Genomic DNA, 25,683 nt, shown 5'->3' with positions numbered 1-25,683 from the left:
ACCTGTGACCCACCCATTGGCTCCACCCCGCGCCTCCCGGCAGGGCGCGTGCGCAGAAGGCACTGCGCACCTGACGTCACTGAACGCGCCAGCTCCTACATGTTAGCAACCGAAAGCGTCCGTAGTATCAGTGGCTGCTGCGATGTACGAACTTCCGGTTTTCCCAGCAGCTGCCGCCGCTGCAGCTTCTACCTTCTCTGCCACCTGCCGCGGCCTGGTCTCAGCCCGGGATTTGGTCACCTCTTCCTCGTTATCTGTTGCGCTCATGGTCTCTCTTGGAACCAGGGCGGAGGGACCGGCAGCTCCGGCGTGGTGAGAGGCCGGTCCGGGGACGATGAAGGCCCCGCACTGCAGCTGCTTTCTCAGCCGCGTTCTGGCCTCCGCCCTCTTGCTGCTGCTACTCCTGCCAGGATTAAGGGGGCCCTTGGCGGTACTGCTGCAGGCAGCTGAGGCCGCTCCAAATTCCGGACCTGCGGACCGTGGACCGCGGACCCTGCCCCCACTCTTGCCTGGCCCCACAGCCGCCCAGTCCCCGGGCCGCGCTCAGATCGAAGCCGCGGGGCCGCGGGGCGCTGAAGGCGGCAATGGCAGCAGCCCCAGGGCTGGGCTTGCGGCGGAGGACCTAGCAGGGAAGGCGGGGGAAGAAGGCTCCGTGGGTGGCGTCCTCGCTGTGAGTCCCAACCCCGGCGACAAGCCTATGACCCAGCGGGCCCTGACCGTGTTGATGGTGGTGAGTGGCGCTGTGCTGGTGTACTTCGTCGTCAGGACTGTCAGGTGAGGCGAAGCCTCGATCAGCCTCCCCCGAGGGCCTGAGATGGGCCGCCTGGTGACCTTCTTGCAAGGCAGATTTCTGTGACTTGGCTTTGCCCATTCTCCGCTCCAAGTATCAGGGGTGCCTGCCTGAGATTGTGAAGATGACTGTCTTAAAAACTCGTGGTACCTTTGGGAAAATTTAAACCACCAAATAGTTGTTCCCTTTCATTTCTAATTTATAAATTAATACCCTACCTCCAAATCTCTTTACCCTGCCTCAAAGGCATACTTTCCCTGAAGAGAAAGTAATCTTGTATTCGACCACAATACCTCGTAATACTTCTTTCTACTCTATGTACTGTGTACTTTGCCATTTTGCTTATTAGATGTAAACTTCTTAAGGGCAGAACTCCTATTTAGTAGAATTCGTAAGTCCTGGAGTTCTTTTTACAATAGTGCCACTTAACTAGAAATCAGTATTTATTTGCGTGGGTTAATAGTAGTGCAGAAGGACCTTATTATGGTTATTTTATAAAATATAAAAGAAGAAAAGTTCTTCCTTACCAGAGAGTTCTTAGCATTGCCCTTTAATCTGCCCCTTCAGTAATTAGATTGTACCATATGAAGTTTCATACGTGCCACCGTTTTTGACCTGGAAATGTGATTAATTTTTGTGGTTCACTCTGTCATACTCCCCATTATCACTTAAATGAACCTTTCACTTTACATGTGAGGAAGCTGACCCAGAAGGGTAAAATTACTTATCTGGTACCCCATAAGGTCTAATGATAATCTATGATTGTACCATTTGCTTTGTTCGAATATTTTCCAGTTAACAAGATGTCTGTGCTCTGACCTATGGTCAACCTTTTGATTAAGTAAATGAGGTCATTATGTTGTAAGTACCATGAATAAAGTAGACGATTTACACTTATTTTTCTACTACCCTTAATGCCTTATCAAATAGAAAAAGAATTATATAATCCAGTTAGTGATATTTGTTATTGTTATCAGTAATCTCCATTTGTTGTATTCTTTATTACTTAAGTAAAATTGGTTTATGGAGTCATGATATTAAAATATTTCAACATGTAATAAGTTGATTTGGAAAATTTATAATAAAGCTTCTTTAAGTGGGTTAGCTGGGGACCACCTCTCTGAAGATTGACATATAGAGCCAAAATGTCACTATTAGGAAGAGCCAGCCAAGAGAAAAGCTGTGGAAGTACTGTCTAGGTAGTTTCCTCCTTTATAAACTAGTTTAGAGGGTAGGTTTACCAGAATGCATTGTTTTATTGTTTTCCAAGCTTTTACCTTTTTTCTCTTAACTACTTACTCTCTATTATTTCGTACATTTCTTTAAATATATTTAAACTAAAAGTGTCCTTTTAAACAAATCAATTTATTGTGAATGGAAAAGCAACACCCCTTCTTAAACAGCTGATTAAAAGAGTACAGTGTAAGCCACTGGTTCTAGACATAATCCAGGGGATGGTTCTTTGAGACCTCTTCAGGGGATCTGCAAGATTAAAACAATTTTCAAAATATTACATTTTCTTTCAAGTTTATAGGGTACAAGAAGTTCATTGATATAATTTCAAATTCCACATTGCAACTAACTTTTAAGAAACTACCTCTTGTTGAGTTTTGGTGTAGTAGCAAAAAAGAGTGCTAACATCTGAAAAGGCGATTAAATTCTCCTCCCTTTTCCAAGTTCCTATCTGTGTGAAAATAATCTTCATATCCTTCAACCAAACAACACATTACAAATGACTGACTGCAAAGCAAATATGAAAATTCAGCTATTTTCTATTTTCTATCTCTTTCTGTTTTTTATCTAATTCTGTCTGCTTAAGCCAGACATGAAAAGGATTTGAAAAATCCTTTTCACTTTTTTTTTTTTGGTTTTCTTTTTGACAGTATAGTTTTCATTAAAAAAAGTTATGTTAACTTGCAATGGTTTATTATTTTAAATCAAATGATAAATATTTAAATTTTTTCTTAAGTGTAATTAGCATAGTAAGTATTCTTATATATAATCCACATAAATATAAATTCTTTGGGATCCCCACTTATTAAGACTGTAAAGAAAGCCCAAGACCAAATGTTTGAACTACTGGTATAAGCAATATTATTTGAGTTAGTTACTATTGGTTCACAAAAGCCAGCAAACCCAGGCCCACTTTCTGTTAAAGCAGAAGTTAGAAAATGTGAGATGTTAAAGTCATATTACCTCCATACTGAGGCTGTATTCTTGATATAAAGAAAGATTAGAAGAAAATTGAAGCAGGTTTTTTTTTTTTTTTTCTCCCTACGTGATTGTTATTTATTGCTGTCTATATACAGCTGACCCTTGAACAATATGGGGGTTAGGAACGCTGATCCTCCTGCCCTCGCACAGTGAAAAGTCTGTGTAAAACTTTGACTCCCCAAAAACTTAACTACTAATAGCCTACTGCTGAATGGAAGTCTTACTGATAACATAAACTGTCATTTAACACATTTATATGTAGTATATGTTATATTCCTAAACTAGAGAAAAGAAAATGCTAAGAAAATCATAAGGAAGAGGAAATACATTTACAGTATTTGTTAAAATCTGTGTATAAGTGGACCTCTGCAGTTCATACTGTGTTCAAAGGTCATCTTGCTCTTGTAAGGATGCAGAGTACCCTGTGTATTATGTTTCTTATACATATAAATTATGGATCTGATAACTTTTTTGAAATGACTCTTCATTTTGCTTCCCCCTTATTTATAATTGATATATAAATGTTTATTGCTATTGACTTTCTACCTTCACTTCTGTAAAGCTTGGAAGGGTACAGTCTTTTCACTCTTATTCAATTGGATAACTCACTAACATGTGTTACCTTCTAAATTCTAAACTATGCCTAAGAAAAACTGTGCTCATTAACCAGCATCTATTACATTCATTCAGTCTAAGTCCAAAATTAAATTAAATTTTGTCCAAAGTTTGATTGATGCTAACAATGTCTGAGCCGTGTTCAGACTCATACTTTTTGCTTCCGGTTAAAGGGCTGAAAATCATTCATTTGGGTAACTGCCCATTTTGGCTTTTCACTTCCAAAATATGTGTGACAGCACACCAGCATTAGTTATTTGTGTCATTTCTTTAACTGCTGTGAGGTGACATGAGTCTATTTTACTTTTAAAGTAGTTGAACTCCGTTAAACTTCCAAGTTGTTTTGTTTTAATATAATCCAGTTATGAAGAATATATCACTAGAAATAACTTCCACTTTGAGTCTGGAAATGTTCTAAAGAACAGTTAGGTTATCTCTGTAGAAATTGAAAAATATATACAAGGAACAGTAGGAACAGAGTAGGATTCCTAAGATTAATATAAAATCTCTATGAGAAGAGGTTCATTGTCTATCTTGTCTCTATTATATCCCTAGTCCTAAACATTATGTACAACATATGGTAGGCACTGAATAAATAGCTGCCCAATGAATGAGTGTTCTTTGTTAATTCTCTAGTTGCTATGTAGGTAAGTGGTGAAGATTTGGATTTTTAAGGGTAATTGCTGTTTATTGGGAATTATGCAGATCTCAAGTAATAATACTTAGATTTGCTTCCTCTGTAGGACATTCTTCTCAGTAAAATCTATAAAGCAAGAAAAAATTACTCTATAGGGTTCTTATTATATTTTATGCAAAACCTTAAGATAAAGGCCAGCTAAATTGCTGAGTTATCACATGGAGGACAACTGTCCGAGAGGATAGTCCAAGCCTAAATTCTCATAATGGAGAAATACGTTTTTATTGCATTAGCCATTGAGATTAAAATTGTTTATTTCCTTACCATAACCTATATTTCCCTGATTAAAACACTTAGGCTATCATATCGGTTCCAATATGTGTTAAATCATCTTTTTACCTCAAAGGTTTTGCCATTTCAGCATAAGTTCTTCACAGTTGTCAGATGTTGGTAAGAGAGACTTGAAACTTATATAATCTTACCAATGTCACCTTAATAAATTTAATAAAATTTTTTTCAAAGAGTACATAGGGACTTTTGACTACTTCAGCCAAAAAATTAATCTAATTATATGAAAAGCTGAAAGTGTGCATTTGTATGTGTACACGTGTTCCGGATTTGGTGACTACTAGTAATATCTGTCATATGAAATGATAGCACCAAAGGTCATGTAACTGAAAAGTGTCCAAGCTCCTGTAAAACCCAGAATTAGAACAGTCAGTGAGTTCCTGATGTGAGTGATTGATTATATTTTTATTCTTTTATTGAGGTGAGTTTGCATTAGAATAGTGAAACAAATTTTTATTGATACTAAAAATAATAAGCAATTAAATAATGCTTTTCCAGGTAGTTTGATCTGTAGTTTCCCCATGCTTTCTTATTAAGTGTGCACATTATAATGGATGCACAATGATAACCATTGCAAAAATGATTCTAACTCTTGAAAAAGTAATTCTGCTATATAAAATTAACATTTATCTACTCTTTAATTACCTGTTATTTTGTCCTCTTACTTTTGACTGATTCATTTATTCACTATGCATATGTTTTTCTACTTCATAGCTTCTGGCTTCTAGTTTTTATTTTCTTATAATTAAGGTCTATTATGACCCATTATTCCCAATACTAGTCATTGTACGATTCCCATCACCCCTTCAAATTGTCTTATGTTCCTGTTTGCATATGTGTTTTCTTCCACGTGGACTTCCTAAAGCAGGTATTCTGATGGGCTTATCTTTGTAGGCTAGGCCATAATATAGGTCACAATCAATGTAGAGATTGACTGGCCTGTTTTAGAAAAGGTACCAATCCCAGGATCGTTAGTTTTAGCTTAGAGTAGGGGTTTTGCATGGCTGAAAACATGATGAACCATCATTACCCATTCCGAAGGCTTGTAGGTGGAGCCTTATACTTTTTTTTTTTTTTAAGAAGCCTGGGGACATTGGACATCGGCAGGTCCCATGATAGCATGCTTTTTGCATGTTTCAAATGTTGAAGATTTCCATCCTTTTTAGTGTTAGTGCTCCAGTATGTAAACAAGCTAAAAGCAACACTGCACTGATTAGCAACACTTCCATCGAAGCCTAGTGCTCTGAGGATTCTGGTTTAAAAACAGTTGTGTTCATGAATTTGAGTTGCTAAATCTCTGAGAGAAAAAAAATGAAAAGGATTTGATGATCTAAATGGAGATGGGACCACTAAGCTAAGCTGAAGAAAAGAAGTGTAGCATGAAACTATGAACAGTTACTGGGTCATTTTTGTGGCACTTTGATTTTTTATTTAAAACTGCTGAGAAAAAAAAATGGGATTTTATTTTATTCAGGGTGGAGGGATTGCTAATAGAACCTGACTGAAAGATTCTTCAAAAGAAGAGAATCAGAAGGAAATACACATCTGGACGATGGAAGATTGGCAACCTAACCCAGGGGAGCTAAGATGCCAAGTGCCCTTATTATTTAGGAGGTTTTCACCTATAAATAATATAATTCCAATTAAAAGTGACTTTAATTAAAGGACATAAGTGACTTTAACATAAGGACCTCAGCTTTTAACATTATATTCTCATATAATAGTATCCCAACCAAGAAAGGGACCCTGCACAGAGGCTTTCTCTTCCTATACTCAGGGAGAAAAATCTTTCCCAGAAACCCCACTACTAGATAGAGGCATTCCCTTTTGTCCTGTTTGTCCGAACCACTTCATATACTCAGCCCTAGACAATGACTGGGAAAAGCAAAATTTCATTTTCATGATTGATTTACACCAATTATTATGATCATTATGTATCTTTTAGGGCTGGGCTCTTAATCTCTGTCTAAACAAAATCATGGTTCTGTTAAGAGCGAAGAAGAGAATTTCCTTTTGGATAAACAAAAGACAGATTCTGTTATCCAGTCTGGTATAATGTAAGATCATTGTTTTGGGGATGAGGAGACTGTTTTGGTAGAAACATTTGTGACCTTGGTTAAAATTACTTTCATTAGGGTAACGATGTGACTTAATGTTTAAGAAACTAGACTTGGGAGTCATATTGCTTGTATTTGAATCCTATCTCTGCCATTTACTGTCCCAAATTTAATTTTTTTCCAAGCTCTGCCTTTCTGTGTATAAAATAAAGGTAGTTACAAGATCGTTGTAAGGATTATATCAAGTAATATTTGTAAGCTCCTTAGCTCAATGTTTGACATATGTGGACACTCAGTAACATATTTGTGGATTTGTAACATATTTGTGGATTTTAATATACTATCTTTTCTAATACCTCCCCCATACCATATTCTGTGTGGTATTTGACCTTTGAAACTATAATCAGCTAGAGGGTAGGTCTAAAAAGGTTAGACAGAGGTTGAGAGGGGAGAAAAGGGAGACAATAAGAGAAATGTGCTAGTGGAGTTGGTCATCAAGTCAGTCAAAAGCGAGCTAGGATGAATCTTGGGGGTGCTGGGCTGTAGCTAGACTTTAAAATGGGTTGGGAAATGCACTCATGCTGAACTCTTAAATGTGAAGGTTAGAATTATCAAGCCAAACATCCCAAGCTTTAGGACCTTAAAGAAAACACTAGAAAATTCATGTAAAGACTAAGAAGAGAGATGACAAAGGAGCTATGTGTTAAGTATTCACTTTTATATGGATACTTCATAGCCAAGCTTTATGCCATTTCTTGGGATTTACTTCACCTCAGTGTTATCTACCACAGTACCATCAGATGGGAGACAAATCTAAGCGTAAGAACTGATTTTATGTACTGAACTACAAGGAGCTGGTCGAGAAAAGGCTATCAGAGAAAACAAGATTGAAATACCCTAAACATAGATGAACATGATTTCATATTTTCTTTTTTAATTTGTGGGGTATTAGCAGTGAATGTTTTACTGTAGATGAGCAGTGGCAAGACACATTGTCGGGAGAATCTTCTGTTTAGTTCTGCTGTTGATCAAGTTTGTGTTAGTGACAGAGCTTGGTAACTAACAGGCCAATGGAGAGGACCCAAGAATAATGTAAAGAAGCCATGGGAATTCAAAAGCACAGGTTTGAAAACTTCACTTTGAGGTCAGTAGTTCCTGAGAGCATCATTTCTTTACAGCAGAGTGAAATAGTCATAATAATCCTGAAAGATCCAAAATAGTTGAATTAACTCATTTTATCCTGTGTAGTAAAGCAGGGATATCACAAGTATTGAATATGGTTCCATGTACAATACTAAGTTTAAAAGAGAAGAGCAAGAAGTTAGTTTGGCTTTTGAAAGTATAAACTTATTTAGTGAGTAAATGAAAGATAACTACATGTTACAATATGGTAAATTTTCATACCCAAAAGATAAAAATGGAACTCCACAGCACAGGATACAGGTTAAATATTGGTAGTTCTGGTTTGTGTAGTCTGTAAAAATCACCTGGGCACTACTTAAAATATCCTAAATGAGAATGTTAGAGTGCTAGAGTGAGTGCATATTTAATATGTTTAGTACTTGTTTTAAGTTATGAGTCAAAGCTATTATCTACATTATGATTTAAAAATTAGCTAGCTCCCCTAAGTTTTGCTGTGCTACATTTCTAGAGATGCTGTTCTTTCAGGCTTCTCTTATCCCAGAGGTGATGATTTGCATATAAAATTGTAAGTATCCTTGTTATGCAGAGAAAATGCAAGATATATTGTGAATCTGAATATTTCAGTTAAATAATTTGTTTATCATATTTATTAGGCATCTGCTTCAGGCCAATTTCTGTGTGCTGTGGGTATTGTAGTGAATAAGAACAGATCTATTTCCTACTCCCATGAAACTTAACTGTCTAGTAGGACAAATAGTTACACAAATAAATACACAAGATATCTTCGGTAAACACTTTAAAGGAGATGTACATGAGTGCTATGGAAGCCAATAATAGGTGAGCTAGGTTGATCATAGAAGGCTTCCCTGAGGAAGTGATACTTGAGCTGTAAGATAAATAGGCATTAATATAATATTGTGGTGGGCGGGAAGAGTTTGTTGCCAATGACAGAGAAAGCATGGCCATTAGAAGAGAATGAGAGAAAGCTTTGTGGCTGGAATGCTGAAAGAGAAGTAGAATGTAGAGTGAAGAGCAAGGTAAGGCTGGAGAGGTAGGTGAGCCATCCTGTGTTGAATTTTGTAGGCCCTATTACAGAATCATTACTTAATGCTGAGCAGTAGGAAACCATTGGAAATTTTAGAAGATGGAGAGGAAGTTAGTGGGTGATCAGAGTAAATAGAAGAAAACAGGTATATAGCTGTTTTAATAGTCAAGACAATTGATGATAGCAATGGTGAGCACTACAAGTGAACTCCAGTGATTCTCAGAAAGTACAATCAATAGGACTTTGTAATTATAACTTCATTTTAATTTGACTGGCTCCGTGATGACCCTATCTTCCAGTAAGCTCACATGCTGTGGAACAAGTTGTTAGGATTTCAACATGTGAATGGGAATGGGAGGGGGGCACAATTCAACACATAACATTCTCATCTCTTATTGGTGTCTACTCTTGATGAACTTGAAATTATAACTGATGGATTGGATTTTGGGAATGACAGATGAAGAATGCTAAATAATTTTTACTATATATATCCAATTGGGTTGGATTTCATGATGAAAGTCATAGACACTAAAATTGTGACTCTCTGATTTTTTTCCCCCTTATATCACAGTTGCAAGAAATAAAATTAATTTCAGAATCATTCTTGGTTACTAGTTTACTTTTTTTCCCAAAAATAGTCAAGACGAAAAATTCTGTATCAGTAGTTGTACCTTTATTTATAAAAGTTTACTGTCCTTTATCATTATGTCTGATCACATAGGAGAATATATGTATATAAAATATATAGTAAATAATATATTCCTCAGTCTAGTTTTGAATGCACTATAGAAGAAATTAAGACATAATATTACTGAAAAAAGAAAAACACACACACACACATTATTCCTTAATAACACCCTACAAGCATTCAGTTAAAAGGAAACCACAAGAATAAAATCAGTTGGGTACAGCAACTGATTTTATTTATGCAGCAGGTTACCTTGGTCGGTTTTCTCCCTTTCATAGCATAGTAAAATGAAATGGAATTTTATTCTGTTGTGTTTATTTTATGTGGCATCATACACTTTTACATAAAATTTGATCAAGCTTGCTTTAGTAGTTCAGTTTTATTTTTCTGCTGTAGCTTTTATTTGTTATTTAAACAGAAATAATTCTCACCAACCTGAGTGTAATGGAACATTGAGGAAGCTGCATTTCTGTTAAGATAGCTAGTTGAATGATAGCTTGAATGCCTAAGAAGATAGCTGATCAAGATCATTTACCTGAGTATGCCATGCAATGAGTGAATATAATTCAGTGCAATAAACTATATAGCTATTTTGCCCTCGTAGGCTTCTATAGTTCGCTCTCTGTGCATTTATCAATAAAGTTCCTATTTTTTTGTTAACTAAGAGCTAACAAAATTGGGTTTCCGATTACAGTTTTCATTTACAATGTCTAGTAGAAAAGTGTGCATTTCTATTATATGTATGTAATTATCAACACATAGACAAGTTTGGGCATCATAAGCTTAATGAAAACATTCATTTGTAGGAAAAGAATCATAGCTGTTAAAATTGCAGGAATTTTAAAACCTCTTTTACTCTTTTGTTTAACAATAACATCACTTCATATTATAAGATAAAAGTAACTTTTTTTACTTAAAATTTTAGTTTTTTGGTGTGTATTATATTTTACTTATAATGTTTGTTAGTATTTTGTTAGTAGATGGTTCATTGAATCAGCCCAGCAATTTTAAAGCTTTGCAAGTGTTTTTTTACCTTCCCTGAGAAAATCCAGTACATATGGGTAAATATGTATTTTATTATATTTGATATTTTCATAGTCATGTAGCTGTCACAACCATGTAGCCATCATTGCCTATCATTGGGTTTAGGAAAGACATTTTTAGGAAAGTTCATTTTAAATTTAAATTCTATTTAACACTATACAGTTTTATTTGACTTATTTTTGTATACATTAGTAACATTTATTAAACTACTAAATTAATTGAAGTGGAATTGCATTCCTCCATTTATTTGGTACATAACAGTACACTATATGAAGTAAGTTCTTGTTTTTCAAGGGCTTAGATTTATCTTAGGAAGATACTATGTATATACATAATTAAAGGACAATACAAGCCCACATAAGTAACAAAGTGCTCACTAAGTACAGTCAAATATTTATATAGAGAAAATAGGGTTATTCCTGTAGCCATTCATTGAAAGATTGGGAATTCATTCAAGATATGATGAAGACCTTGAGAGTGGAGAAGAGTGGCAGCTAAGATAAATTCCAAAAGTCTTTAAGCTCTCTTCATTATATCCCTTTTTAAAGACTTGCCAGGATATCCTATGACCAGCAATCACCAGATTATTTGCATATTGACTATTCGATATATAATATATAACCTGGAAGAATCTGGTTCATTTTCAGAAATAATTTGCCATGACATTAATTTCTTTGTTGACTGAAACTGAATATTTGGAAAGCCATATGGTTTTGAAAATTGAGCAACAAGACTAGCGAAAGGGAAGAGGAGAAATTATAATTCTGAATATCCTTAACTTATGCTGCTAAGTGACTGCCTTCAATCTTGTGTAGTAACTTTTTTAAATCAAAAGTCCATGAAAATATTATTAAATCGTGCAGTTTAAAAGAACCGGTAGTAAACTAGAAGGTCCCTGTACTTTTTTATTTCTATTTCCAGAGTCAGTACTTTTATCATTTCTGTTCTTAGTTTTTCTGTGAATTAATTTCATAAGTATAAATCAGAGGTTGGCAAACTATGACCCATAGGGCAAATCCAACCTGCTGACCTGGTTTTTTAAAGCCTATGAGCCAATTTTTTCTTTTTTAAGAGTTGTTAAAAATCAAAACAACAAATTAAGATGAACATGTGGCAGTAATCATATGTGATCTGCGGAGTCTGATATATTTACTATCTGGTCCTTTACAGAAAAAGTTGAGACCTTTGATCTACATGGAGTGTGTGTGTGTGTGTGTGTGTGTGTGTGTGCGCGCGCACGCATGCGCGCAAGCACGCATGCATGTTTGCACGTTACCCATACATAGAAACATGCACACATATATACATACTTGTTAATTTGACAACCTAAACATATTTTTTACTCTATAAAAAAGACTGGCATATAATTCATACTACCACCAATCTACCTCATATTGTTATTTCTTATATTAATATTAATTCTTTCCCTGGCAACATTTGTAGCTTTAAATACTATACTATTTTTTAAAAAAAAAAAAAAAAAAAAACCTTTTCTGTTTTAGCACCTTTGATTAGGCACATAGATAGAGCTATAGGCAGTGAAAATTATCTTGGTTTTTGTCTAGGTTTAGTCATATTTTCTAAATTTTGATCACTGAGACTGAGTACTTTATTCCCAGAAGCTAGCACACCTTTTATGCTTAGTAAGACTCTAATATTTCTTGAGTGCACGTTTGTGTGTATGTATGTATGTGTAGGACAATTAGTCTCTCAGGGGTCCCGACTGTCATATTTACAGAGGCCTATATTGCTTTTTGCAGTTGATGTTGTAGTTGTATTTATCATTATACTTAATACATCACACAAAGTGAATCAGAACTTAAGTAAACTTATTCAATATTACTTGCTGAAACATCTTTTCTTTTAACTGCTGTATATACTTGGATGAAACATTTTCCTGTGTGTGAGGTTAAGGTTGTTGCATTAGAGGTGACTTAGGCATTGGTTGCAGGGTCACATTTAGATCACTCAAACGCTCAGCAAATACTTAAAGAATATTTTAATCAAACAGACACTGTGTTGCAAAGTAGCAATGCAATGGGAAACCAGACATGGTTGCTGCCCGCATGGAATTTAATGGGAACAATAGGCAAATAAACACTCCATCATATACATAAGCACATATACTTGCAAATTGAGATAAATAATTTGAAAGAAAAGAACAAGTTATATGAGAAAGAAGCAGAGAGTAGGGTTCTAAATCATGAGACTCTTTCAGCTATATATACAGATAATTAATGTTTAGCATCTTAAAATATTTTCATTCCTCTAAGGCAGTAGTTCTCAAACTTTTACATACACCAAACTCACATGGAGTGTTTGTTAAAATGTGGCTTTTGGGGACCAAGTTCAAACTTTCTTATTCACTATGTCTGGAGGTCAGGAGGATTTGCATTTCTAATAAGTTCTAGATGTTGGGATTCTCCTGATATTGGAACCACACTTCAAGAACCACTGATCTAGGATAGTAGTTTTTAATACTTTGGACTTGTAGAACTCTAGAAAAATGTGGATGCTTAGTTCCTATGCTTGGAAATTCTGATTTAAAATTGTAAAGCTATGGCCTGAGTATGGAGCTTTTTAAAATACCGTAGGTGATTCTCATGTACAGCCTGGGTTGTAAGTCTAGAATTTGAATATGTATATACCTGCTGTTCCTTAGCGGGGCAGAAAGTATCTAATCCTGCATAGTGGTAAGAATTAATGGAAGAGGTGGGGAGAAGGCTGTAATAGAAGGCTTCATTGAAAATATAGAACCTGAACTAAGGCTAAAAGAAGCATGTATCAACATGATAACTTGACACAGAGAAAAGAGGATATGTCAGAAAAAATAGTGGTGTCACACAAACATATAGGAGTAGGTTTTGTGTCATAAATAACCTAGACTGCATTTCTGAAATGTAACTATTCTGATATTGAGAGTCTCCTATGTCAGAAACAGAGAGGATAATTTATTTTTAATAAATGAATATAAAGTAAGGATCATCTGTAGTACATTCAAGTAATTTTTATCCATTAATATGTTCTATTTAATAGAATGAGAAGAAGAAACCGAAAGACCAGGAGATACGGAGTTTTGGACACTAACATAGAAAACATGGAACTGACACCTTTAGAACAGGATGATGAGGATGATGATAACACATTGTTTGAAGCCAATCACCCTCGAAGGTAAGTGTTGAGCAGAGTTTAATTTCATGAAACAGGAGGCATGTGTTTGACAAATAAGTTGAAAAAGTAGAATTTCATTTACCAGTTTTTACCCTAACAGATTTTATTCAGTTTTGTTTAATGCAGTTCTTTGTGCAATCCAACCAATAGCTCACTTTTTTCCTGAGCTCACCCTACGGACAGTTCTCCTTGAATAGGATGGGGATAGAGTCTTATATATAATTCTTATTTTCTTTTAATTTTCTGCAAAACTTTCATAGTATTTAAAAAGTATAGTATTTGTAGTATTTTTTACAAATAAATGCATCCGAGGCATCTCTTCTGTACAAATGGGAAGACAAAAAGGAAGTTGTTAACTTAGGGAGTCAGGGTTGTTTCCAAAGGGGAACTGAATTTGAAACCCATTTAATTTCAAGTATGCTTGACTAGAGGCAAAGATTGTTGTAGGCAGAAGCAACTACTAAAGTTTAGCAGTTGTGAAAGACAGTAGTTTGTTCAGTTCATGTAGCAGAAATGTCTAGAATGCTGCCCGCTGTGTGTGCACATGCGAGGTTGGGAGGATTAGCTGTGAAAGACACAGATGTACAAGTTTTCTTCAGGGAAACATGCAGAGTTTTGTAATCTGCTAAGGAGTTTGGTATTACCCTGCTGTCATTGAAGAACTATCGATGCTGTTTAGAGTGTACGCAATCATATAATCAGATATTTGTTGTAGAATAATATCTCTTGTAGTAGTGAGGGAGGTGGCCTAGGAGAGATGAAGAGGCACAGAACTAGGGAAGGTAGGAGAGGCACAAAGAAGTGGATAGTTTCCATGAGATATAGTTACCTATAGCTATCTTTTATTTTGTATCCTTTCTCTAATATTTATCCCTCTTTTATGCTCCACTTTTTATGAATATTGTATTCTGTTAAGGAGCTAGACATTAATCAGAGTTACATAAATGGAAAAAGAATAAGGGTAGGTGGTGTAAGAATTAATAATAGGGGCATGGAACACTTAATCAAAAAATATTGGTTCAGAAAAGCCTGTTGGAAGTGATATGTAAATTGAGACCTGAAAAATTAGTGGAAATTAGCAAACTAAAAGGTAAATATAGGGGCAGGGGTTGGAGTGAAAACAACAGGCATAAAGTGCCAGAGGCAAAAGGGAATATAGAGTATTAAGGAACTAAAAGAAGTTAATTCTTTAATATAGATGCTATTATTGTCATGTGTGGGAATAAATAAATGAGTGACTGACTGGTTTTTGAATTTTGAATGCAGAAGGAAGATTGGCAGGTAAGGCAGAACAAAGAATCAGAAGATGGATTGTGATCCCTGTTTATCAGTAATTATTCTACAGTTAAGAAAAGCCACTAGGAAAAAAATTAAGATGGGGAAACAGTCAAAAGTGTCTTTTGAGATTAATCTGCAATGGAGTGGACAAGAGTAAGATAAGGAGTTAGGAAACCAGGAAGACGACCAAATAGATGGTACAGGTATATTAGGAATAATGACAAATCTTCATAAAAGTTACATGAATAAAAATAGTACAGAGAATATCCTATAAGTTTTGTATGTAGATTCACCTGTTCTTAACATTTTACTTCATTTGTTCTCTTGTGTGCTCTTTCATAATGTACAGAAGAATCCATCTCCCTCATTTTATATTTACCTGATGTTCTGATGTGTCCTAGAATCAGGTTAAACATTTTAGTTGAAATACTATATAGATTTTTCTATCTCCTTCTCGGGATATCACATGATGTCCATCTGTCCTACATTAGCAGTGGTAATTTTGTGCACTTCAAGGTTTTATTGAATTTCTCCCATATGTTACTGATTTTTTCCCCTATGCAACTAACAAAGAGACATTTTAAATCATGAAAATATTCTGCTTTTCATTAAAATTTACCCCTTGGTTTAGCACTTTACTATGATAGCTGCAAAATAATGGTTTTCCAACTACAGCATGTCCTCCGGATTTACCAATCAGCGTTGACCTTACCTTCGATAGCTTTGAGATTATTTTCTGTGACGAGATATGCAGTCCAAACTCTATTACTTCATATGAAGCTGTTTCAATGAGCACCATTCTCTATCAAATCTTCTTCTGTTGATATTAGAGATTAAACATAATTATGCCATCAATTTATTCAACAGTTCAGATTTATTTTGTGGAAAGATGCATATAGATCTTATTGTGATTCAGTTTAATAACATGATAATCATGGTTAATGTCATTTGTTTCTCTCAGTAAAGGCAAAAGTCAATACTTACATGGAGAAGGTGTTATAAGGGCTTGACCCTGAAAGAGAACTTTCACCACCAAGGGCTTCCCAGAACAGCCACATCGATGGTAGAAGAAAGGTTGATAATGCTAGAATGCTTTTAGGATAAGATCAGGGTCCTATTACTGAGCCCAGGGGGTAGTCTGGACAGAGTAGGGCAACAACTGCAATGAGTAATTGTAATAGTCACTTGTTAGTAAATGCCTGCTTTTGTGCTAGATGTACCTGTGTTAGACTTCTTCATGTACTATGTAATTATCAGAACAGTGTTGTAAAGTAGTTCCTATTGCTTTCATTTTAAAAATAGGAAAACTGAAGCTCAGAGAGTTTAAGTGATTTAGACTTCCTGCCTCAATCTCATTCCATTTTTAAAATATTTATTTGATTTATACCTAGAAAGAGAATAATTCTAAATTCTGTGCATTTTGTCATCTATACCAGCACTTCCTATTACTTATTTTCAAATGAGAATCCTAGAAATGAGCAATATGAATATTTTGACTTGCTTACCTTGCCAGTGGCAGTGCAGAATCCTATTAGTCCGCAGTATAACTGCTGGCAGTTCTTGTTGGACCACCTCTTGCTGATGCTGCTTTCATTGTTTAAATGCTTTCTAAAATTAGTTCCTCTTCATTTCTCAAATTCCATCCACAAAATAACAGGAAGCAAGTCATTTCCAGAGAAGTAAATGAATTTTCTTGCTTACATACAATTTTATGACAGTATAAAATTATTCTGTTGTAGTTAGCTCTTTCTGAGAGGGATATTTTTAATACATCAAAATTTTAATCATGATTGTAGTTGGCAGTTAGGATTTAGAGTGATGATTTTCACTGTTTCTTTGTATTAGATTGAACTATGTGAAACTGCCAATATGTGGTTTAAATATCCTAAAGAAAATATATAAAAGGATGTCTCAGATAGGGCTGACTTCAGGCACAGTATATTAGGGCTCTGACTTCTCTCCTCCATGACCCCTTGGTTCTTCCCTCTTCATGTGTTTCATTTTTAGGCTGATAATATGTTGATGCCAGCAGTTCCTATAATATCATCTAGAATGTTAACTTTGAGTAGAAGTTAGGGACTAACTCTCTTGTTTCCATTTCTTCAAAATGAGAAAAATTTCCCCAGAAACTCTTAACAGAGTTGTTTTTAGAAATAATTTGCTTCCTGTTATTTGTTTTTGTTTTCTATAACATTCGTCATGTGATCATTTCTAAACTACACCCCGGGTAGAAAAATGGAAGTGCCATGATTAGCTCAGAATTACCTTTTGGGGTTGAGTGGATATTGAGGAGTTAACTACCATTACCATAGTATCTGGTAATTCAAGTGTTGAAATATAGTCAAACTGTGAACATTTGTAGGTGTGTGTGGAAAAAAATAAATTGAGCAGCTTGATTAATAGAACTTGTCTTGAATTTGCTCTTGATATCCTAATTTTGTATATTAAAGTTATTTCTTTTGTTGAGTTATTGAGACATGTTGCACAAAAGCATTATAAAACAGAAACAAATATCAATTCTTTAACTATTGTGTAAGATATTTCAGCCCTTCTGGATAGGAAAACTAATAGGAATCTGAAAGCATATACCGACTAAATATTACCTTTATTTTTCTCAAATGAAATATTGAGACTATAATTCAATATATTTTATATATTTAATATAATTCAAAAATATTGGAAACAAATACTATAACCTAGCACAAAAATACAGTTTAAAACAGTGCTTTATCACAAAATTACAATTGGGAACAATATATTCTTGCTATTCTCTTTGATTTCTACCAAACAGTAAAATTAATATTATTTTATAATGATGTACACTAAAGGGCATTTTGACAATCGTGATAGCAGCTTCTAAAAACTAGTAATTCTGTTACTTCAAGGCTATTCATATAATTTTTGCCAAGTATGTAATTTAAAAAATCCTAAATTTACTTTTTATATTGTTCTGCTTCATTAAATTTAATGTCATATTGTATGTGTTCATTACATTTGTACTGGGTTACTTGGCTACAAAATATTTTCTGGTTATGAACATCAGCATATCAGAATCAGAAAGCAGACTTGATATAAGTATTTAATTAGAAATCCTCATTAAGAAGATTTTATTTAAACAGTTACCAATTTGAAAACAGTTCTAATTTCTCAAATATTTGAATGAGGGGCATAACATATTTTCAGAATACTGTTATTCAAATGTTTATTTTAGATAGAAATAGGTATTTTTTGATGCCCAGTGATGTGTTATAGTACTTTATCTAGTTAAAGAGTACTGTGCTTTCTTTTTCATTGCTTCAGCAGATAACAAAGAAAACCTTTCATGTACTATTTTTTCTTTTTTTTTGCTATGTTTTACTTTTTTGTGGACATTGAACCTTAGAAAAAACTTTGCCTTGGTCCATTAATAGTTAGACACCACAGTGTGCTTATTGGTTAAGAACATGAATCTTTTGTATATTAACAAATACTAGGTAACATGAAATTCTGATTGGTGATGCTATTTTCCTCATCTCAGTGCATGGTCTAGAGTTGCCCCATCTAACTTGGTAGCCACTAATCATATGTGGCTCTTGAACATTTGAAATGTGACTGAGGGACTTTTTAATTTTATTGACTTTTAGCAAGTTGAAATTATAATTTAAATTGCCAGATTTGGCAATGGCTATTGTGTTGGACAACACAGACCTAGAGCAAAAGTATTTGATTGATCTGGTTTAAACTAATTCTATTAAAGAAAAACTCTTAGACAGCAATTGAATTACAAGTTTCTGTTCATATAGCAGTTGATTCATTTAATAAAATGCTAACTGCTTTGGTTCAGGATTTATGCTCTGCTCTGATTATTTAAGTTGCAGACTCTCTAAGGAATTTAGTGGGATAGATGGACGAGGGTGACGAGGGTGGCGGAGCATAACCACCCACGAGGTTGATTTATATGGATGAGGTTAGGACAATAAAGGAACAAGGACCTCAAGTTTATGGACGGGAAAAGTCCTAAACACAAATATTAAGACATTAACCTTTCTTGGTGCTTTCAGGTAGTGTTCATTCTCTGAAATCCACAGACATTACATCCTCTATAAAAGGATCAGGGAGGAAAACAAACTCCAGGAATCTAGCATTTGCAAATTTTAAATGAACAGAAAGTAACAATGCTCTTGACTACACTAGAACAGTTTTTCCTTTCAAACTTGATTTGGATTTATTTTGATAGTTTCAGATTTTCCGAGTTAGCTTTTGAGTTGTCCTTGAAAATAACGTCCTTTTAATATTATTGTATCGTTGTGTAATGCGCAGTGACAAAGCATTCTTAAAGCTTGAAAAATACTCAAACAGATTTCCATAAAATTTATTAATATTGTGCACTGGCTTTACCTCATAGAAAAGCATGGAGATGTGTGTGTGTGTGAATGTGTGGTAAGAATATTCAACATGAGATCTACCTTCTTAAATTTTCAGATGCACAATACAGTATTGTTAACTATAGCCACAGTGTTGTGCAACAGATCTCTAGAACTTACTCATCATCTTACATAACCAAAAGTTTATACCAGTTGGCTAGCAGCTCCACATTTACCTCTCCCCTCCACTCCTGGCAACCACCATTCTACTCTATGCTTCTATAAGTTTGACTATCGTTTACTACAAGTAATAGAGAACCCAGAATTACAAAGACTCAGAAGTTTTTCTCGTTTAATTAAGTCTGCAGTAGTTGTTCCTGTCCTCAATTCAATGGCTATTTGATAACAGAGTCTATATCTATGCAGTTTTCTTGAACCTTTTCTCATGCTTGTCTCATCCTCGTTATCCAGCCACTATAGTTTTCACCTATGACATCTATGTTCCAGTCAACAAGAGGGTAGCAGGCAAGAACTCACACCATGTCGACCTCTGTATCAGGAAATCAAAATTTCTCCGAACTGTCCCTGTCCTCCCAAGAGACTTTCACACACACACCACCCTTCTCTGACCAATAATCATAATCATCATCATCATCATCATCATCATCATCATCATCAGAAGACCAACATTTTTATTAGCAAACAAAAAGAAGAGAATAAATATTCTCTTATAATATTGCCATCTGGCTATTAAAAGTATTTTCTAAAGTTAAATTTGGCCTGGGAAGACAGAAATGTTTAGGTTTGGGTGAGGGTCACTGAATGAAGACATGAAATCTGAGGAATTATTGACTGTTTATGAATAGCAGTGTTGCAGAGAAATAAGAGGTATGCAGGACAATAGGATTATAGGATAGAACATAGCATGCCAATAGGATGCCTCGGCTTTTGCTTTTTAGGAGTAGGAATCTATTGTCATAGCCAGAGTAGTTTTGTTTGTTTGTTTGTTTTAGTAAGGTGGGAATTCTGTAAATGGTAGAAAAATAGAGCATTTGACATCTGATCTAATCTTTAGATTTCAATTACTAAACCCTCATGATTGAGAAGTATTGTGATAAAATAAAGAGAATATGATTGTGTAGACAGACTCCAGGGTTTCTTGAGCTTCTGCCACTGATAACTGAATGACTTTACTTTAGTCCCTGGAATCTCGATTCTTTCTCTTTACCAAGTTACTTATCAAATAGTGTGTTTGACTGCATCTCTAAACTCTTTCCCAGCTTTTGGGCTATGTAATGGCTATCTGTTTTCATCTTGAAGACTTCCATAAAAAGACATCCTTAATCTTCTTTTGGAAATTGTTTTATCTCCCCTTTGAGAAAAAGGACTTTAGAGCTTCCATAAATAACTGATCAAGATGGTACTAGAATTCAGGCTTTCTTTCTAAGACCAAGGTTTTTTGTCCGTGGAATGATTTCCATGCTTTAGTCCTGTAATAAGAGAATGAGGAATTTTGTTTTGTTTTGTTATTTTATTTTGTGTCATCACTATTTTCACCACTGTCAGATAATAAAACTCAATATATATGTTAGTGATTAAATGAATGTCTTTTTTAAAAAATGCATTTAACTATTAAATTCAGTAGCACAGACAACTTAGTATGTTGCATACCCTATTTTAAATACGTTAGAAGCTATCAAGGCATTAGAGGTTACCTGTCTGTTTTCTCATGTGACTATACATTTGAAATAGATTTTTCATGCTAGTTCTACATGCCACTGTCATAGAATGTGGTTGAGCAAGGATATAACATTCTTAATTTTTTTAAATCTTAAATTCTAATGGTGAAGTACTTGAACTTGTCCATTTCAGTACTTATGTTCAGCCTAAACATTGTCAATTCAAGATTTAAACATCACTAATTAAAGATTCTCCACACTTCTTTCCCCCCTTTCTTCACTTCAGGTTGACCTAAGTTCTGTGGAGATTTGTACCATTATTCATTTAATCTAAGCCCATATTAATTTTAAGCTGTAAAACCAAAAGAAAAAATGCTGTCAATTTAATTATGCAATAATATAATGATATTTTTACCTAATATAGGAATCATGCACACTAACCTCTTAATACTGCTACATTTTCATCACCTGTAAAAATTTGTCAATTTCTTTTGCTATCAGATATATTTATTACTGTGTAATAGTTTTTTAGAATAAAAATTAGCAGAGTTTTGTCTTCCTGGAATATCATCCCATTTTTAAAATACATGGTTGTTTCTTGGCAAAAATATGGAATTGACCCCACTGTTCCCGTGACATTTACTTACAATACAAAAAGTTTTGACCAATTCTGTGCACATATAGGCAATATCAACTATATAAGAACTACCACCTGTCTGACAGCAATTCTGAGATGTCACCAACTGGAAGATGCATCCCAAGTTTAAAGATGTTAAAATATGAAATATGTGTTTTAGAAACTAGGAAATATAATCCTGTCCATCGGAGAGAATACACTTGCAGTCCTGTTTGGTTTGGGGGCTTTAGCCTCTATTTCTGCCACTTTTGCCAAAAGAGCCTCTTGTTAACACTCCACACAGATTATACCTTGTACTCCTGGTTCTATCTCTAGGATTCTCTGAATCTGCCCGTCCACCTCTTACAATTTCTATATCACCTCTCCAGGCAGCAGGAGCTCTTGGTTATTTTCCCCATGCCATGCTAATGTTCCGCATTTTTCAAACTGCCAGGGGATCTCTGAGAAACGGAGTTGGGGAAAGAGATATAAGAGATTTTACTAAGGAAATGATGCTTGAGTTATAGGTATTAAAAATATATATGTAAGATATTCAAATAAGCCTTATGAAAGGGGAGAAAGCCTGCATTTCACGCTGAACTGAAAGTATAAGCCAAGTGATGTCCTGTCAAGAGTGTGTATGTCATGAGCCTCTTTAGAACACATCATAGAAAATCATTCAGATTCAGGATCAAATCAAGAAGACTGTGTTAAAAAAAAAAAAAAAAACATATTAAGGATTTAGATTTTACTATTTGTAAAAATGGTCATAAGTCATCAACTGCTTTGGAGTGAGGGAGTAATACCATGAAATTTATGTTCTAGAAAATTGGTTTTGGTGACAATTGTTGAAAGATGAATTAAAATTGTGAAGAAACTAAGGTCCAGTATTTTAAAGTCATTTCAGCTGTTCAGTTGAGAGATGTTCAATTGAGAAGCAAAGGATAGCTTAGGGATAGAAAGAAATGAAAAAGTCTAACAAGATAATAGCACTGAGCAGGATGTAGGGCATAAGAAGCAGTCAGAGAGGACCTAAGTGCTCCCACTGAACACAGTGACTAGGTAGATGATGTCATTATTTGAGTTAAGAAGATACAGAGAAAAGACCGTGTTTAAGGCTGGAGGATGATGGGTTTAATTCTTGATAGGTTAAAAATATTTCTTATAAGGCACATAGAGAAAGAACATTTTCTTCAATATTGTTTGGGCTATAGTTCAGTCATGCCAGGGAGAGATTAGAGAATGGTGGTTCCACAGCACATTGTAGGTATTAAACATGATGAAAACATCTGAGGGGAAGTCTGAGGAAACTCCAAATCAAGGAATGCGATACTGTAGGTAGGAGAACAGGTTTTACAATCTGAAAAATGTATGTAGGTCTAAGAAAATGTTGGATGTGTGTAATATAAATATAATAAAGTTATGCATATTAACATGTTTTGAGGTTATGAATTTCAAAATGCATATCTGAAACTGTACATTAAGAGATTTCTTCATATACTAGGTACTTGATTACAAAACATCTTATAGTACTGTTGCTAAACATTCCTTAGGTTCTAATAAGTAATCCACATTCAAAAGACTGTTTAATGATAGAGCTGTGTTATGTACCTGCCACTTTGTATTCTTCCTCTGCTAAATGAAACTGCAATTTTGATTTTACTGATTTACTTTTTCATAACCCACAAATTCATTATCAAGATTATTAATAATAGTTTCAAGCATGCAAAGGACAAAGGTTGTATAAAATGAGAACTAAATGTTACATTATTTTTAATAACCTTGAATATCTTTATCAAAACCTTAAATTTACCCTCAAATTAAAATATATTAGAAACTCATTAGCTTGTAGCAATCTGATGATCATTGAGAGATCTATTATAGGTTATTTACTAATGATTTAGATAAAATGATAAGAGAGTGTTACTCATTCTCATATATATCTCCCATGAAGTTCTAAATGTTCATAATTATAAAGGAAGATTTATTAAGTTAGTAAAATTTGTACACCTGTGGCTGTTCTTTTAGTTTGACTAAATGCTTTTGGTTATAATGACTCTTACTGGTGGAAGTTTCTTGGTATCTATGGTCTGGGTTAAGTAACAGTAAAGCCTGGTCTATATTTAGAATTAAGGTCTATAAAAATGTGTGTGATGACAGTATAACCTCAGAAACTAGTCAATGAGGTTAAAATATGGGCAAACTTGCCCCATTATATGTTTATGGAAAACCTGATCTTCCATAGAGATGAATTCTGCTATTGTGTTGTAAATATTAGAAACATTTTTTGTTTCATAAAACATACTTCCAGGCCTGCAGCTTCAATTAATTCTCATTTCGGAAGGTTTAGAAATAGGATCAGTTAAGAATTCTATTTACAGAAACTATGGAAATAAATAACTGTATTATATATTTAAGTCAATTAAAATCATTTATGAATATTATATGAAGGTATCACTTTGGTATGACTATAAAATAGTCTTTAATTACCCACACTAGTTACATAAAATTCCCTTTGAAAAATTTAGAATTATAAATTAAAAGATGGTATCTGATATAATTAATATAGACAAAGTAATTATGTGTTTTATCTGTGCCATTTATTATAATTGACTTAGACTAAATACTTACATTATCTTCTTGCCACTCCAAATCTTAAGGAATATTTTTAAATATGTTTAAATTTATTCCAGGGTGAGCATTTATAGTTTTTTTTTTTCCCCCTCCCTTTGCAGATGAGAATGTGCCTTTTGATGAGAGGACTTCATCTTTCTACACTGAAAAGCAGAATTTCTAAGTTTAAGGAATAAGAAGCCACTTTATCATTGGGGGGGTATTTAAGTTAACATATATTATGACAACCTTTAATTTGTTGTTGCAGTAAATACTATATTATTTGCTATATCTTTGTATATATAAAGGTGCTCTTAATGGGCTTAGAGTTACTGGAAGTAAACTGTACTATAATAGAAATCTGTTTGAAAATTACTTTAAAGCAGTGTTTACTGATCATTTTTTGTCTCTTGCTTACCATGTTATTGTAAACTGTTTTATATAGTAATCAGGTGTTTTTTTTTGCTTGTTAATTATTTTGTTGTTGTTGTTGGAACTACAAATTTCAACAAATAACTGGCGTGTAAAAATAATTTAAAAATTTCTTTACCAAGATATATTTCCCATTTTTGTGGGGAAAAGAAGCCAAGTTTATTACTTTGCATTTAGGTTTTTTAAATATTAATAATTGTGTGAGTTGTGTGCAAAACAATAAATATGATTTAAAATTATTTTAAAGTGGTACAGACAGAATGTGTTTACAAAATAAACCCAAAGACTATAGAATTTTATATTAACATATTTTAAATATGTAGAAAAATCAAAAAAGCATGATTATATTTTAGCAAATTTTTGCTAAGATACCTACTTTGATTAGATATTTGATAAACCAGTGAATTTCAAAGCCGTTTTATTTATCAACAGTGTTGTGAAAATAAAAATAATGGCAAAAACATTCTAGTCATATTATGGCGTAGAAGAGTAAAGAATTAAAGTAAATGCATAGACTTTAGAGTCAGACAGACCTGGATACAGAGACTTACTTTATTATCTCTAAACAAACTATTTAATCTTATTGAGCTCTATCTACGTTTTCACATTCTAAAAATTAGAGACAAACTTGTAGGAAAAGCATGGATCACAAACTCCATTGCTTACAGGGGCCAGAAAGGTTGTTTAAACGTGTGTGTGTCAGTCAAGATAGGCTAGGTCGGATGGTAGTAACAGATGGTCCCCAAATCACAGTGGGTTACAACAAAGATTTATTTCTCACTCCTGCTGCCCATTTGTTATGGACTGTGATTCTACTCTTCATTGTCTTTTCTCCAGGGCCAAGGCTGATGGAAAAACCTCTGCCTGGAATATTGCCTCATAGCTAAATGTTCAGACATGGTGAACTGTGTGCTAGTTCACAGGTTTCTGCCCTGAAGTGATACATTTCATTTGCATCTATATTTTATTG

At 34.4% G+C, this 25,683-nt stretch overlaps 1 protein-coding gene across 2 annotated transcripts; it reads left to right on the top strand.

Annotated features, from left to right (window-relative positions):
* Positions 1-123: 123 nt before the first annotated feature.
* Positions 124-24,952, top strand: FAM174A (family with sequence similarity 174 member A). Of its 2 annotated transcripts, XM_016132918.2 has the most exons (3): positions 127-774; positions 13,618-13,752; positions 24,404-24,952. In XM_016132918.2, exons 1-3 carry the CDS (start codon positions 335-337, stop codon positions 24,405-24,407), a joined length of 579 nt encoding a protein of 192 aa, XP_015988404.2. In that variant the 5' UTR covers positions 127-334; the 3' UTR covers positions 24,408-24,952. The 2 variants fall into 2 exon arrangements, with proteins under 2 accessions (XP_015988405.2, XP_015988404.2); XM_016132919.2 differs by lacking the exon at positions 24,404-24,952 and having other exon boundaries at positions 124-774; positions 13,618-13,756.
* Positions 24,953-25,683: the final 731 nt, after the last annotated feature.

Source organism: Rousettus aegyptiacus, unplaced genomic scaffold, assembly GCF_014176215.1.
Source record: "Rousettus aegyptiacus isolate mRouAeg1 unplaced genomic scaffold, mRouAeg1.p scaffold_m13_p_8, whole genome shotgun sequence".
Classification (NCBI taxonomy): domain Eukaryota; kingdom Metazoa; phylum Chordata; class Mammalia; order Chiroptera; family Pteropodidae; genus Rousettus; species Rousettus aegyptiacus.
The sequence above is the reverse complement of the archived record's forward strand: the minus strand, read 5'-3'. Positions and strand labels throughout refer to the sequence as shown.